The sequence below is a fragment of the Moschus berezovskii genome, chromosome 4 (assembly GCF_049115385.1).
Source record: "Moschus berezovskii isolate FMDL1 chromosome 4, NW_MosBer_1.0, whole genome shotgun sequence".
Lineage (NCBI taxonomy): Eukaryota > Metazoa > Chordata > Mammalia > Artiodactyla > Moschidae > Moschus > Moschus berezovskii.
In genome coordinates this window covers 78,662,781-78,678,833 of record NC_142463.1, presented here as the reverse complement: position 1 = coordinate 78,678,833, position 16,053 = coordinate 78,662,781, and the positions used below count along the sequence as shown (strand labels likewise).

Sequence of the window (16,053 nt, the reverse complement as noted above, 5' to 3'; positions counted from 1 at the left end):
TAGATAGCATATTAAAAAGCAGAGACATTACTTTGCCAACCAAGGTCCATCTAGTCAAGGCTATGGTTCTTCCCGTGGTCATGTATGGATGTGAGAGTTGGACTGTGAAGAAAGCTGATCTCCGAAGAATTGATGCTTTTGAACTGTGGTGTTGGAGAAGACTCTCGAGAGTCCCTTGGACACAAGGAGATCCAACCAGTCCATTCTAAAGGAGATCAACGCTGGGTGTTCATTGGAAGGACTGATGCTAAAGCTGAAACTCCAATACTTTGGCCACCTCATGCGACAAGTTGACTCACTGGAAAAGACTCTGATGCTGGGCAGGATTGGGGGTGGGAGGAGACGGGGACGACAGAGAATGAGATGGCTGGATGGCATCACCGACTCGATGGACATGAGTTTGAGTGAACTCCGGGAGTTGGTGATGGACAGGGAGGCCTGGCGTGCTGTGATTCATGGGGACGCAAAGAGTCGGACACAACTGAGCGACTGAACTGAACTGAACTGAATTATGCAAATTAGGAAATGGTACAGCTCCCCACTCCTACTCGGCCAGGTCAGTGCACAGCTTGGAAAGGTGGACCGTACTTTTGTGCAGAGAGAAAGAAACTTCGTCCAGACAGAAGCAGCCCTATGCTAGGGTGCACAGTTCCAAGGAAGTATGGGCAGGATTTCAGCATCCCCCTCTCTCAGGTATCTTTACATAGTATACAATCTGAACAGCTGTGTACTGCAGTCCAAAGCATAAAACATGCTTTGATGACTGAATTGTATTAGAGAAGATCTCCTGGGTTCCAGAAGGCAAACCTATAGGGAAGATTATAGATTACTTTTCAGACTTTTTTTGGGGGTTAAGTATTGAAATGAAGCATCAGCTCAGAAATGGACCTTTCAGTGTGTTAGAGTTTTCCTGTGTGAAATTTACTTCCTACAATGAACGGAGGAGATATATTAACCTTTTCTCCTAATGTGAACTCTTCTGATGTTTGGCTACCCATTCTGCAAGGATAGAAATTACTCAGAAACAGTAATTAGTTCACTGTGAGATCCAAAATATATGTGTGTGAGTGTGTGTGTGTGCGTGCGCGCATGTGTGCGTGTGAGAGAAAGAGAAGAAAAAAGATTTTGCAGTTAGAAATTGCCTGTCTCAAAAATTGCTGTATGTATATTTTCGACTTCATTTGACTTGTACCAAGATAACTTGGTAAAATCTGTTATTTCATTGATTTTTCAGGGAGTACACAGTGCATTTCTTGACTATATCTCCTACTCAGGTAAAGTCAATGTGGCATACTGTAAGGACAGCAGGCTGACTATTATCAAACATTGGAAATGTCAATTTGCATAGGAGTGAAGAAGCAAACAGAATCTAGAGAAATGAAGCTAACTGGAATCTTAAATTGTATCTTTTCTCTCAAGAGGTGATTACTTGATCCATCAGAAAGATGGATTTAGCAGAAATCAACAAGTTTAGCAAAAGACTGTAGACCCCATGAATATGCGGCACTGTTTCACCGAGGGACTTATTATGTCCACTGATAGAAGCCCTGCCAGATAAATAGTTTCCTGCTTAGGCCTGTTCACAAGGAGCTCCTGTTTGTCATTGGGTTGCATCCTGTGACTAAGCTACATAATAAAATGTTGAGACTCAATGTGCTTTTATTACAAAATGACCACACCTATGAAAGATGTAAGGTCTGATTTTAAAAATGGAAGTTTATTTTTGGTTATGATCTCATGTTTTGTGAAAACAAAATAAAACAGTACCTTGAACCACACTCAGACAACACTGAGTCCTCTGCACTGAACTCTTAAATGTGAACATCCTTGAGCAGGCCCAGACAGTTATTCTTTACACCCTCTGGGTAAAGGCTGGCCTTTCATTGATTTCAAAAGGAACTTCTCAGCTGGATCCACTCCCAAGGGATAATAAGCAAGACTGTACTTAGGGCCAAAGTGTTAAGACTGAATTCTCAAGGTCACCAAGAAAATAAGAAAATGCAGCAATAAAGGATAAAAGTAATAAAACCATATTTTCAATGTTCCATGTTTGCCAGAAGGTGTTAGTCTCATATGCAAATAATACTAGCTTGTCGTTCTTCCCCTATGGTTCTTAAGGTGTTAGTATAAGTCTGTTGGGATTGTTTTCCTTCCTTAAAGCATCTTTACTATTGAAATTTGAGTTCAATTAGAATATTTGAATCAGAATCACTGAAATGAAGTTAAAGTCATGTTACCTTCAAATGCTGGTGCTTTAATTTTTCTTCCTCTATTTTCAGACGCTTCTGTGAGATTTCTTCCTGTATTTTTCTTTTATCCTGAAATAAAAAATATTCCAGCATGATCAGTTTTTTTAATTTGCTTAAGTATGTTTCCTGGGGATGTTGTCATTATTGAATGGCTGGCCAGTGGTATGCTTCTGGCATTGGTATGAAGCTACTTTGGAAACCCTTATTTCAAAGCAAAAGAGAGTGAAGTGGGACATGCAAAGCATCTTACTGATGGTAAATGATATAAAGAGCTTTTTCAAAGATAATTTAAAAATATTTTAATGACTTTCCTTCCCCCCTCCTCTTTTCTATCTTCCCCATTGAGTCTGGCAAGATTGAGCTACTGAATGATGCAATGGAAACAGAATTTTAAGGTGGGAATTTTGAAATAAGCATGAGGAAATATTGTGAGGAGAGAGATTGTTCTTGGCACAAGACTGAAGAAGCTGCTGGGTAAAAGGGCTGCTTATGTGTGAAAACAGGATGGCCTACAGAGCATTAGAACACTAGGGAGCTAGAAAATGTGACAGTTTCCTCCTGTAAACGTAGCTATGGGAAGATAGAGAGAAGAAAAGATCAGATAATGCATGTTAACACTAAGAAGACTTCTAACACTAAGAAGAGGTTAAAAAAATGCATGGAGAGATATAGTATCTTTCATCACGTTTATTATTTTTAATTTTTATTGGGTATAATTGATTTACAATGTTGTGCTAGTTTCATGTGTACAGCAAAGTGAATCTGTTATATATGTGTGTATATATATATATATATATATATACCCACTCTTTTGTTTTTTAGATTCTTTTCTTATGTAGATCATTAAAGAGTATTCAACAGAGTTTCTTGTGCTACACAGTAGGTTCTTATTAGTTATCTGTTTTATATATAGTTGTGTGTATGTGTCAATCCCAATCCCAAAGTAGAGTTAGTTTGTCCCTACTCCCTTACACCTGGTAACCATAAGATTATTTTCTACATCTGTGCCTTTATTTGTGTTTTGTAGATAAGTTCATCTGTAGGCTTATCTTAGACTCCACATACAAGCAATATTATATTTTTATTTCTCTATTTGTCTTACTTCACTCAGCATAACAATTTCTAGATCCATCCATGTTGCAGCAAATGGCATTATAATGTTCCTTTTACTAGCTGAGTAATATTCCATTAAATGTATGTACCACATCTTCTTTATCCATTTCTCTGTTGATGGATATTTAGGTTGCTTCTATATCCTTGCTATTGTAAATAGTGCTGCAATGAACACTGGGGTGCATGTAGTTTTTCAAATTATGATTTCCTCCAGATACATGCCCAGGAGTGACATTGCTGGGTGAAAGAAAGGCAATGTCAAAGAATGCTCAAACTACCGCACAATTGCACTCATCTCACACGCTAATAAAGTCATGCTCAAAATTCTCCAAGCCAGGCTACAGCAATATGTGAACTGTGAACTTCCAGATGTTCAAGCAGGTTTTAGAAAAGGCAGAGGAACCAGAGATCAAATTGCCAACATCTGCTGGATCATGGAGAAAGCAAGAGAGTTCCAGAAAACCATCTATTTCTGCTTCATTGACTATGCCAAAGCCTTTGACTGTGTGGATCACAATAAACTGTGGAAAATTCTGAAAGAGATGGGAATACCAGACCACCTGACCTGCCTCTTGAGAAACCTGTATGCAGGTCAGGAAGCAACAGTTAGAACTGGACATGGAACAACAAGACTGGTTCCAAATAGGAAAAGGTGTACGTCAAGGTTGTATATTGTCACCCTGCTTATTTAACTTATATGCAGAGTACATCATGAGGAATGCTGGGCTGGAAGAAGCACAACCTGGAATCAAGATTGCCGGGAGAAATATCAATAACCTCAGATATGCAGATGACACCACCCTTATGGCAGAAAGTGAAGAGGAACTCAAAAGCCTCTTGATGAAAGTGAACGAGGAGAGTGAAAAGGCTGGCTTGAAGCTCAGCATTCAGAAAACAGAGATCATGGCATCTGGTCCCATCACTTCATGGGAAATAGATGGGGAAACAGTGGAAACAGTGTCAGACTTTATTTTTTTGGGCTCCAAAATCACTGCAGATGCTGATTGCAGCCATGAAATTAAAAGACGCTTACTCCTTGGAAGGAAAGTTATGACCAACCTAGATAGCATATTAAAAAGCAGAGACATTACTTTGCCAACAAAGGTCTGTCTAGTCAAGGCTATGGTTTTTCCCATGGTCATGTATGGGTGTGAGAGTTGGACTGTGAAGAAAGCTGATCGCCGAAGAATTGATGCTTTTGAACTGTGGTGGTGGAGAAGACTCGTGAGAGTCCCTTGGACTGCAAGGAGATCCAACCAGTTTATTCTAAAGGAGATCAACCCTGGGTGTTCATTGGAAGGACTGATGCTAAAGCTGAAACTCCAATACTCTGGCCACCTCATGAGACAAGTTGACTCACTGGAAAAGACTCTGCTGCTGGGAGGGATTGGGGGCGGGAGGAGAAGGGGACGACAGAGAATGAGATGGCTGGATGGCATCACCGACTCGTTGGACTTGAGTTTGAGTGAACTCCGGGAGTTGGTGATGGACAGGGAGTCCTGGCGTGCTGTGATTCATGGGGACGCAAAGAGTCGGACATGACTGAGCGACTGAGCTGAACTGATGGTAGCTCTATTTTTATCTTTTTAATTAACCTCCATACTGCTTTGGTGTATGGTGGCTATACTGGTTTAGAACATACCCTAACATCATACACAAAATAAACTCAAAATGGATTAAAGACCTAAAGGTAAAACCATAACAACTCTTAGAGGAAAGCATAGGTAGAACTCTGACATAAATCACAGCATGATCTTTTTTGATCCACCTGCTAAAGTAATATAAATAAAAACAAACAAATGGGACCTAATTAAAAGCTTTTGCAGCAAAGGAAATAATAAATAAAATAAACAGACAACCCGCAGAATGGGAGAAACTATTTGCAAACAAAGCAACCAACAAAGAATTAATCTCCAAAATACACAAAACAGCTCATGCAATTCAATATCAAAAATACAAACAACCCAACCAAAAAATGGGCAGATCTAAATAGACATTTCTCCGAAGAAGCCACACAGATGGTTAAAAAGCACAGGAAAAGATGCTCAACATCTCTAATTATTAGAGAAATGCAAATCACAAGTTTAAACTACAATACTTTAAAATCCCAGACAGCAAAACTGTTGATACACAGAAGTTGTACTTTTTAAAAGATATATCTTGCATACTAAGTAGAAAGACTGGTTTCCGTTTCTGGCTCTGCCATTTACTAGCTGTGCATCCTGGGACAAAATCCTTAACTTAGTGCCTCTTTACCTTTATCTGTAAAGTGGAGGTGGTGAGGGTACCTAAGTCATAAGATATGAGCCTTAATGGAGCGAATATATGCAAAAGCTCCGAGAACAATGCTTGACACAGAGTGTTCCATAAATATTTGTTTAATAAAATTAAGTAAATAAACACATAACCTATTAATCACACAGAAAGCAACACATTAACTCTGATAATAGTTCCACTGGTTTGAAAGGCTTTAGAACTTTCCTGTCTGGAATTGTTTGAGACATTTTACAAACCATGCAAAAAGGCCCTTATTTCCTTATTTTTTGACCAGAGGTGACATTATCCTCCATCTTACTTATAAAAATTGGTGCTAAATCTGCTCAAAATGGAAAATTCCCAAAGGTAAACATTTGTTGCCAATAAAGACCTCTAAAGGAATTTGAAACAGGCTGAGAAGGTAATTTAGAAAGAAGAGCTCCAAAAATATTTGGCAGCAATATGGAAACAAGTGCATGGCTTCCTGGTGTAACTCCTTTGAAGATAAAAACTCCTTTTTGATATACAAATTCAGGTACATTTGTTAAATGTAACAGAATTCATTTGAATGTACATTGCTGTCCAAATATGTCATGTTTCTCTTTGTGTGTAAGAAGCATGTATGACATTATCAGTATTTTTTTTTTTTAATTTCATGAACAGTTCTTTTGAAGAAAAAAAAAAGAGTTTGGCAACAAGCCTGGGTTTTCAGATTCACTTGTTTATTTGGATGAAATCTGGTTGTTTAGGAGTAAAAACTATGAAGATCTCTTTGAGTCAATTCTTCACTATATCTTGAAACGGTTATTGAGCAAATATTAGTAATATTTTAAACTTATTGTGCCAAACATTTGGGTAAGTATTTTTCAGGCACTATTTCACTTAATAGTCATAATAGCATATATAATAATATTACACTTAATAGTTATGATAGCAAAGACGCAGTGTAATAATTTTCATTTTATAGAAGAGGAAATGGAAGTTTCCAGAGATTAATTAACCAATCCAAGTTCTCACAGCTGGTGCCTGGTGGCTCAGGGGTAAAGAATCCGCCTGCCAATGCAGGAGATGCAGGTTTGATCCCTGGATGGGGAAGATCCCCTGGAGAAGGAAATGGCAACCTACTACAGTATTTTTGCTGGGAAATCCCTTCCACAGAGAAACCTGGCAGGCTACAGTCCTTGCCATCACAAAGAACTGGACATGACTTAATGACTAAAAACACCACAGTGGCAGAGCCAGGATTTGAACCCAGGCAATTCGATTCAGCCTCTTAGCTAATTCACTACATTATTTCCCTGAGTGGGAAATTAGTCAGCTTCTCACAGCTTCCCCAGTTGTCCTGTCTATTGTGAACCACTGAGGTGTGTTGGCAGTGCCAGGACAGCCAGTACTGGAGGGGCTTCTCATTAGAATGACATACATACACACTATCAGTTCTCTGTGTGCTGGTGTCCACCTCGCTCCAAGGACAGCCCATAGAGAAGAGCACACTATGTATGTGTGACCATGACTGCTGAACCCAGCAATGATTGCCCACCCCTGCTGGCGGCGTTTGTGCTGGTTGTTTCATCCTGGGTCAGTAATAACATAATGAAAGCTGTGTGTAGAGGCAGGGCGTCTGAACAGTTTTGGCAACAGGATGCTTATAGAAGGGCTGCTAAGGAATCCCAATGTTTTGTCACTCAGAGGTAATGTGATGCCTTTCTCATGTCAGTGTAGGTAGTTAAGAAGGTAATTTTCTAATGTTATAGGCATGACTCTTTTTTAAGATATTAGTACATTTTCTTCGTAAGATATTCATCAAGTGCAAATTTTTGTCCTTTTGTCAAATTTCATGACGATCTATAAGCATTACTGAAAACTAATATGGCAACAGTTTAGTTTCATTATGGCAGGGTAAACCAGAATACCAGACCACCTGACCTGCTTCTTGAGAAACCTGTATGCAGGTCAGGAAGCAACAGTTAGAAATGGACATGAAACAACAGACTGGTTCCAAATAGGAAAAGGAGTAGGTCAAGGCTGTATATTGTCATCCAGCTTATCTAACCTATATGCGGAGGACATCATGAGAAACGCTGGGCCAGATGAAGCACAAGCTGGAATCAAGATTGCCAGGAGAAATATCAATAACCTCAGATATGCAGATGACACCACCCTTATGGCAGAAAGTGAAGAGGAACTAAAGAGCCTCTTGATGAAAGTGAAAGAGAAGAGTGAAAAAGTTGGCTTAAAACTCAACATTCAGAAAACTAAGATTATGGCACCTAGTCTCATCACTTCATGGCAAATAGATGGCGAAACAGTGGAAACAGTAACTAACTTTATTTTGAGGGATTCCAAAATCACTGAAGATGGTGATTGCAGCCATGAAATTAAAAAACGCTTACTCCTTGGAAGGAAAGTTATGACCAATCTAGACAGCATATTAAGAAAGAGAGACATTACTTTGCCCACAAAGGTCCATCTAGTCAAGGCTATGGTTTTTCCAGCACTCATGTATGGATGTGAGAGTTGTACTATGAAGAAAGCTGAGCACTGAAGAATTGATGCTTTTGAACTGTGGTGTTGGAGAAGACTCTTGAGAGTCCCTTGGACTGCAAGGAGATTCAGCCAGTCCATCCTAAAGGAAATCAGTCCTGGGTGTTCATTGGAAGGACTGATGCTGAAGCTGAAACTCCAATACTTTGGCTACCTCATGTGAAGAGTTGACTCATTGGAAAAGACCCTGATGCTGGGAGGGATTGGGGGCAGGAGGAGAAGGGGATTACAGAGGATGAGATGGCTGGATGGCATCACCGACTCAATGCACAAGAGTTTGGGTGAACTCCAGGAGTTGGTGATGGACAGAGAGGCCTGGCGTGCTGCGATTCATGGGGTCGCAAAGGGTCAGACACGACTGAGTGACTGAACTGAACTGAATTGCTGAATTGCTTCTCAGATTATCATGGAACAAATATTAATAGATGTGAAATGCCATCTACTTCCAAAAATTTCCCCAGAAACTTAAGCATCTCTATATAAACCTATCATAATCCAACACATTAGATGTTTATTGATGTTAACCAATATGAATAATATATTACTGTTTACTTCTCCAGTGTTCAACTAATAAAGACATTTGTTCAATGAACAATTGCCTAGATGTTCAGCTGTCTAAATTGGAATATTTTAGCAGCTGACACCCACAAATTTCAATTCTGTAAAAGCCTACATCTTAACTGCTTTGAAAATTTATTTAGCTTGTATAGCTATACAACTGTTGCAATGCGTCTATGATGCATTGATATTATTGCAATCACATACTTGATAAAAGTATCCTGATACACAAGAGTGTGAGTATTTTAGATGTATTACTGATTAACAATTAGGTAATATTCTAAAATGGTTGAATCTGTCAAGATGGCAGGATTGGTCCTGAGTTATTTAATTTTTAATTTATTCAATAGTTAGTGACTTCTGTACAAATGCTTTTGTCAAGGCAATGCTAAGAATTGTTGGATATTTGAAGATTACTCAGAAGTAAATACTTTCACCAAGGAAGTTACATGTCTTAAAGAAGGAAAATCATTTGTGCAAGGACGTATAAGAAATAAAGTGATAAATGTCATCACTAAGGCACAAGTGAGGTGTGGTGAGAGTTGAGGTGAGACAAGAAGTGATGCCATCTAGATCATGATGTGGTTAGGAGAGGCTTTGAAGAAGCATCCAAATAAAATAATACTTTGGGTAGTTGCTAGGGCACTGGACGGGGGCAGAAAAGGCATTCAAGCTCATTGAGCAAAGGCCTGATGTAGAAAATTGGGACATTATTCAGAATAAAAAGTCTGGAATCTAAATTGCTGAAGAGAGAGTAGTGGGAAATAAGAAGACGAAATGAGGATAAATCCTCAATAGAAACTACTGAAAGGCAGGGCACGAAGTTAAGAATTAATTTGCATGTTGAGATAGAGAGTAATTAAAGGTTTTCAGAGGGGAGGAATAATAGAGTTTAAACCACATTTTAAGAAGTTTAAAATAGCCTGATTGTGTAGATATTGAAGGAGGACAACTTGAAGGGGATAATCGTTTACAACTCATACATAAAATCAAGAGAGCTGGAACAAGAGGTAACAGGAGGTGTGGATGTCAGAGACACCAAGGAGTTAAAATTAGCAGGACTTGGCAACTGATAGTGTATGGATGCAGGAGAGGAAGAGGTCAAATGGGAGTACATGTCTTTGATGCCCAGGTAACTGAGAGGAGAGCAGAATCATTAACTGAAATAGGTACTTCAGGAAAAGAGAGTTTGGGAGGAAAGATGGTGATTCACAGCAAGTTTCAGGTGTCTTTGGGACAACTAGGTGGAGTAATCTGGCAGGTAGTTGAAATGTTAGATGAAGAGAGATCAGAAGTGAGAAATAGAGATAAATATGCCAAAGTTTTGGAAGGGATAGCTGAGACCAGGAGACTATGTCAAAGCATGACAAGAGGTGTATTTATGAAAAGTAAGGGACAGCTAGAGACAGAACCTTACGAAGCATCTACATTTAGGGGTACTGGAGGAATGGAATCCATATGGAAGTTTATTTGGGGGACCAATTAGATATTATTGATAATAAAACTTGGTGAATTGGGCCAATTTAGTTAGGCAAATGGTTTCAGATTCGTTCTGGTAGCAGTATCTTATAACTTCATGACTATCTTTGTTGATATTTTCACTGTTTAAGGTCTCAAAAGAACAGTAATAGAAGCTAATTGTTTAGATTTAAATACTATCAACAATGCAGAACTTCCTGGTGAAGTGCAGATAATAGTAACCTTGAAGGAAAGGGATGAGCTAACCCAGTATTCACAGAAAAGAATACTGAGCATAGTTATAGGTTTACTACACTTCGGTGAAAGTAGATTTTTGAAATTCTTGAAAAAAATTCTTGAAAATTTTGTTTTAAAAATTTGTTGAAAAAGAGTCAAACATTTCAGGAGGGACCATAGATCATGAAGCATAGGCAATTTACAAATGGAAATATTCATGCACAATTAAAAATGATCTCAAGTAAAAAGAAAACTAAATAAAACCAAACTAAATACTTTTATTTTGCTGGGAGCTTCCCCAAAGTTCATGAAACCAAGAATACAGATGAAAAGGTGGTTATCCATTTGTAACAGTGTAAATAAGGTACAGATGCAGGGCAATGAGAAGATGTGAAGCATGTGGGAAAGACTAAGTGTACAAAAAGCATGTGTGTAAAAATAAATCTATATAAAAAGTTCTGTTGAGAGAAAAAGACTAGTGCTGAGATACACAATGTAATATTAGCAAGACAGATATAAACTAGAACTACTTCACTCCTATTTTACTACAATTTTTTTTTGACTAAGGAGAATAATCTTGATCCTGGAAATGGTAGAATAAATACGCTTAAAGGAAACTCAAAGCCCAAGAGGAAATAAACCACTGAAGACACAGCTGCTCAGACTCTGATGCGTTTCAATTCAGGGAGCAGAAACATTTATAGACACAACAGGAAAATATCAAATAATCTTGGCGCTTAGGTGAAGTAAAGAGACGTAGGAGGCTGAAGGTGGCTTATGACCTGTTTTTTTTTTCAGAAACTTATTTATTTTTTAATTGAAGGAAAATTGCATCACAATATTATGTTGGCCTCTGCCATACATCAACGTGAGTTAGTCATAGGTACATATAACTCAGTTTTTTGAACAGAGACAAATGTGAATTAGGAATATTTAAAGACTGTTAAATGTATTGATTAATCCTTTTTCAAAGTTGTAGAATGAATTATTAAACAGTCTTGTGTTTAGACAAGAAACATCTAAGAGATAATATTTGATTATTAAAAAAAATTTAAAAGTATTTCTTTTGCTTCAGTTTTTAAGATCTGCAGATGATGATGATTAGCTAACATTTATTGAGCTTTAAGTCAACTTTTTCACTCTCCTCTTTCACTTTCAACAAGAGTCTCTTTAGTTCTTCTTCATTTTCTGCCATAAGGGTGGTGTCATCTGCATATCTGATGTTATTGATATTTCTCCCAGCAATCTTGATTCCAGCTTGTGCTTCCTCCAGCCCAGCATTTCTCATGATGTACTCTGCATATAAGTTAAATAAGCAGGGTGACAGAAAGTGAAGAAGAACTGAGGAGCCTCTTGATGAAAGTGAAAGAGGACAGTGAAAAAGTTGGCTTAAAGCTCAACTCAGAAAACTAAGATCATGGCATCTGGTCCCATCACTTCATGGGAAATAGATGGGGAAACAGTGGAAACAGTGGCTGACTTTATTTTGGGGGCTCCAAAATCACTCCAGATGGTGATTGCAGCCATGAAATTAAAAGATGCTTACTCCTTGGAAGGAAAGTTATGATCAACCTAGACAGCATATTGAAAAGCAGAGACATTACTTTGTCAACAAAGGTCCATCTAGTCAAGGTTATGGTTTTTCCAGTGGTCATGTATGGATGTGAGAGTTGGATTATAAAGAAAGTTGAGCGCCGAAGAATTGATGCTTTTGAACTGTGGTGCTGGAGAATACTCTTGAGAGTCCCTTGGACTGAAAGGAGATCCAGCCAGTCCATTCTAAAGGAGATCAGTCCTGGGTGTTCATTGGAAGGATTGATGTTGAAGCTGAAACTCCAATACTTTGGCCACCTGATGTGAAAAACTGACTAATTTGAAAAGACCCTGATGCTGGGAAAGATTGAGGGTGGGAGGAGAAGGGGACGACAGAGGATGAGATGGTTGGATGGCATCAGCGACTCGATGGACGTGAGTTTGCCTAAACTCTGGGAGCTGGTGATGGACGGGGAGGCCTGGAGTGCTGCAGTTTATGGGGTCGCAAAGAGTCGGACATGGCTGAGTGACTGAACTGAACTGAACTGATTGAGCGCTTTATGTGTTGGGAATACTTAAAGAACTTAAATGTATCAATTACTTAATTTTCCTCAAGTTGCCAGGAAGCAGGGACCATGTTTATTCCTGTTATGCAGGTAAAGCAACTGAGGAGCATAGGAGCATAGAATCATGAGAATTCAGTATATCTTGGTTTCAGCAAGATTTCTGACAAAATTTCTTATTTTTTTCTTTGCTGAAATTGTGTAAATGTGAACAGAGAGGAATACTTATTTGAAAGTGATTGTCTTAACACTTTTTTTTAAACTATAGAGATAGAAAAATAAACCAAGCCCGATAAGCAAGTAAACATAAAAATATTGAACTAATTATTTGAGCCAGAGATTTCAAGGGTGAAGTGGGGGTGCACTGGATGACTTGTTGCTAAAAACTGCTCCAGATGACTTTAATGAACAGCCAGGTTTGGGAAGCAATGAAATAAAAGATGACTAAGGCAAGATTTCAAACGTCTGTTAGGAACGAGGAACCCAAATTAATGATTAATTTTATTATTAATAAAGGTGAACTACGGAGAAGGCAATGACAAGCCACTCCAGTACCCTTGCCTGGAAAATCCCATGGACAGAGGAGCCTGGTAGGCTGCATTCCGTGGGGTCGCTAAGGGTCGGACACGACTGAGCGACTTCACTTTCACTTTTCACTTTCACACATTGGAGAAGGAAATGGCAACCCACTCCAGTGTTCTTGACTGGAGAATCCCAGGGACGGGGGAGCCTGGTGGGCTTCCGTCTACGGGGTCACACAGAGTTGGACACGACTGAAGTGACTTAGCAGCAGCAGCAGCATGAAACTTATAGGATATGTTAATTGCATGTTTGAATGTTTGAAAAATTTAGACAACTTTAAAGAAAAATATAAAAATCTCCCATAATCCCACTACTTTAGAAAGAACTACTATCTACATTTTGGTACATTTTATTCCAGTATTTTTTCAAAATGCTTAAAACAGACAACTGTGTTTATAAAAACACATGCACAAACCACACAAGGAGGCCCATATGCAGTTTTGTGTTTTACCTTTTGCACCTAATACTGTGTCATGAGCATTTCTCATGTAATTGAATTTTATTAATAAAATAACTTTATTCAGAAGAGAATAGCTTGCTTAATCAGTTTCCCTTTTTCTGCCCATTAGGTTGTTTTTAATCTTTTGCTGTTATAAGTAGCTGTATGATGAAGTTCCTTGTTTATAAAATTTCGACCACTTTTGTCTAGTTATTTCCTCAGAATAGGTCCCTAGAATGTAGTTACCTAGTCAAGGGATATGGATGTTTCCAGATTGGTAAAAAGTTTCAGTGAAAAGTTATTTTAACTTAAATTTCTGCAAAGCAGTGTATATTACCTCACTCTTATTAAGTAGGAATATTATATGTGAAAGATCCTTAAGCAATATAAATAGAGCAAAATTAGTCTAATTTTGATCTCTTAATGAGATTTATAAGATTACTGTGGTCAAATATTATATATTATTGTATATAATTTTCTTGGATATTTGTATTAATTATGTAAAAAAATTTTGTGATGACTACCTGGTGGTGATGGTTTAGTTTCTAAGTCATGTCTGACTCTTTTGCAACCCCAGGGACTATAGCCCACCAGGTTCCGCTGTCTGTGGGATATCCTGGATATACTGGAGTGGGTTGGGTTGCCATTTCCTTCTCCAGGGGATCATCCTGACCCAGGGATCGAACCCACATTTCTCACATTACAGGCTGATTCTTCCCACTAGGGAAGCCGTGATGTCCACCTATTTTTTGGTAAAGTGAAAGTGAAAGTCACTCAGTCGTGTCGGACTCTTTGCAACCCCATGGATAGTCCATGGAATTCTCCAGGCCAGAGTACTGGAGTGGATAACCATTCCCTTCTCCAGGAGATCTTCCCAGGGATCAAACCTAGGTATCCCACATTGCAGGCAGATTCTTTACCAACTAAGCCACCAGGGAAGCCCCAGAATACTTCAGTGGGTCTTCCTGACCCAGGAATCAAACTGGGGCCTCCTGCATTGGAAGCGGATTCTTTACCAGCTGAGCTACTAGGGAAGTCCATTTTTTTTTTTGTAAAGTCTATTAATTTTTTAATTAACAATTTGAAAGAGTTCTTTGGGAGAAGGAAAATGCAACCCAACCCAGTATTCTTGCCTGGAGAATCCTATGGACAGAGGAGCCTGGCAGGCTACAGTCCATAGCGTCACAAAGAGTCTGAAGCAACTGAACACACACACACACACACACACACACATGGGTTCTTTGAATTAGGAATAGCAGCCTTTTGTTTGCCATCTCTTGCCTCTCCTCCATTGGCAGGCAGATTCTTTATCACTGGCACCACCTGGGAAGCCCCCTTGTTTGCCATACTTGGTTGTAAATAATGTCTCCTCAGTTCAGTTCAGTTCAGTCGCTCAGTCGTGTCCGACTCTTTAAAAAGCAGAGACATTACTTTGCCAACAAAGGTCCATCTAGTCAAGGCTATGGTTTTTCCCGTGGTCATGTATGGACGTGAGAGTTGGACTGTGAACAAAGCTGATCACCGAAGAATTGATGCTTTTGAACTGTGGTGCTGGAGAATACTCTTGAGAGTCCCTTGGACTGCAAGGAGATCCAACCAGTCTGTTCTAAAGGAGATCAGTCCTGGGTGTTCATTGGAAGGACTGATGCTAAAGCTGAAATTCCAATACTTTGGCCACCTCATGGGAAGAGTTGACTCACTGGAAAAGACTCTGATTCTGGGAGGGATTGGGGGCAGGAGAAGAAGGGGACGACAGAGAATGAGATGGCTGGATGGCATCACCGACTCGATGGACACGAGTTTGAGTGAACTCTGGGAGTTGTGATGGACAGGGAGGCCTGGTGTGCTATGATTCCTTTAATTTCTTTTAAAATTTATGTTGTTTCTAGAAGTACTGAAAGTTATTTTTCCTATGTCCTGTGCTGTACTAAGTCATTTCAGTCCTGTCTGACTCTTTGTGACCCCATGCACCGTAGCCTGCCAGGTTCCTCCGACCATGGGGATTCTCCAGGCAAGAATACTGGCGTGTGTTGCCATGCCCCCTCCTAGGGATCTTCCTGAGCCAGGGATGAACCCTTGTCCCTATGTCTCCTTCATTGGCAGGTGGGTGCTTTACCACTAGTGCCACCTGGGAAGTTCCCCCCTTTTTTTTTGCTTTTATTTTTTAATATCTTTTATTTTTTGAGATACAGTAATTATTCATCTATATTTTCTTTTAGTTTTCTAAAGAGTTTTTAAAACACTCTTAAATCCAGCTGAATTAATTTTGTCTTATGGTAAATGCTGAGGGTCTAATTACTTCCCCAAAAATTTTAACTATATTTGAAACTTAAATCAAATAATTCTTTCTTATTGGTTAACTTTTTTATTTCCTAATTTTATCATTTACATTAAAAAATTGTACACTAGGGTCTGGCTCCAGTTTATCTGTGTGTGTCTTTAGTTATAGATTTTGGTACTAATACTATGTACCACCAATGAGACTAATTAACATTTTATTAGGCAAGTTTTCCTTCATTGC

General features: G+C 38.9%; 1 protein-coding gene across 1 annotated transcript in view; it reads right to left on the bottom strand.

The window, feature by feature from the left end:
- The window catches only part of PALMD (palmdelphin), a 62,578-nt gene that overhangs the window by 33,649 nt on the left and 12,876 nt on the right, over nucleotides 1–16,053 (bottom strand). Inside the window, exon 2 of the mRNA XM_055401655.2 lies at nucleotides 2,238–2,318. Within this exon, the coding sequence (XP_055257630.2) occupies nucleotides 2,238–2,318 (81 nt within the window). The remainder of the gene's footprint in view (nucleotides 1–2,237; nucleotides 2,319–16,053) is intronic.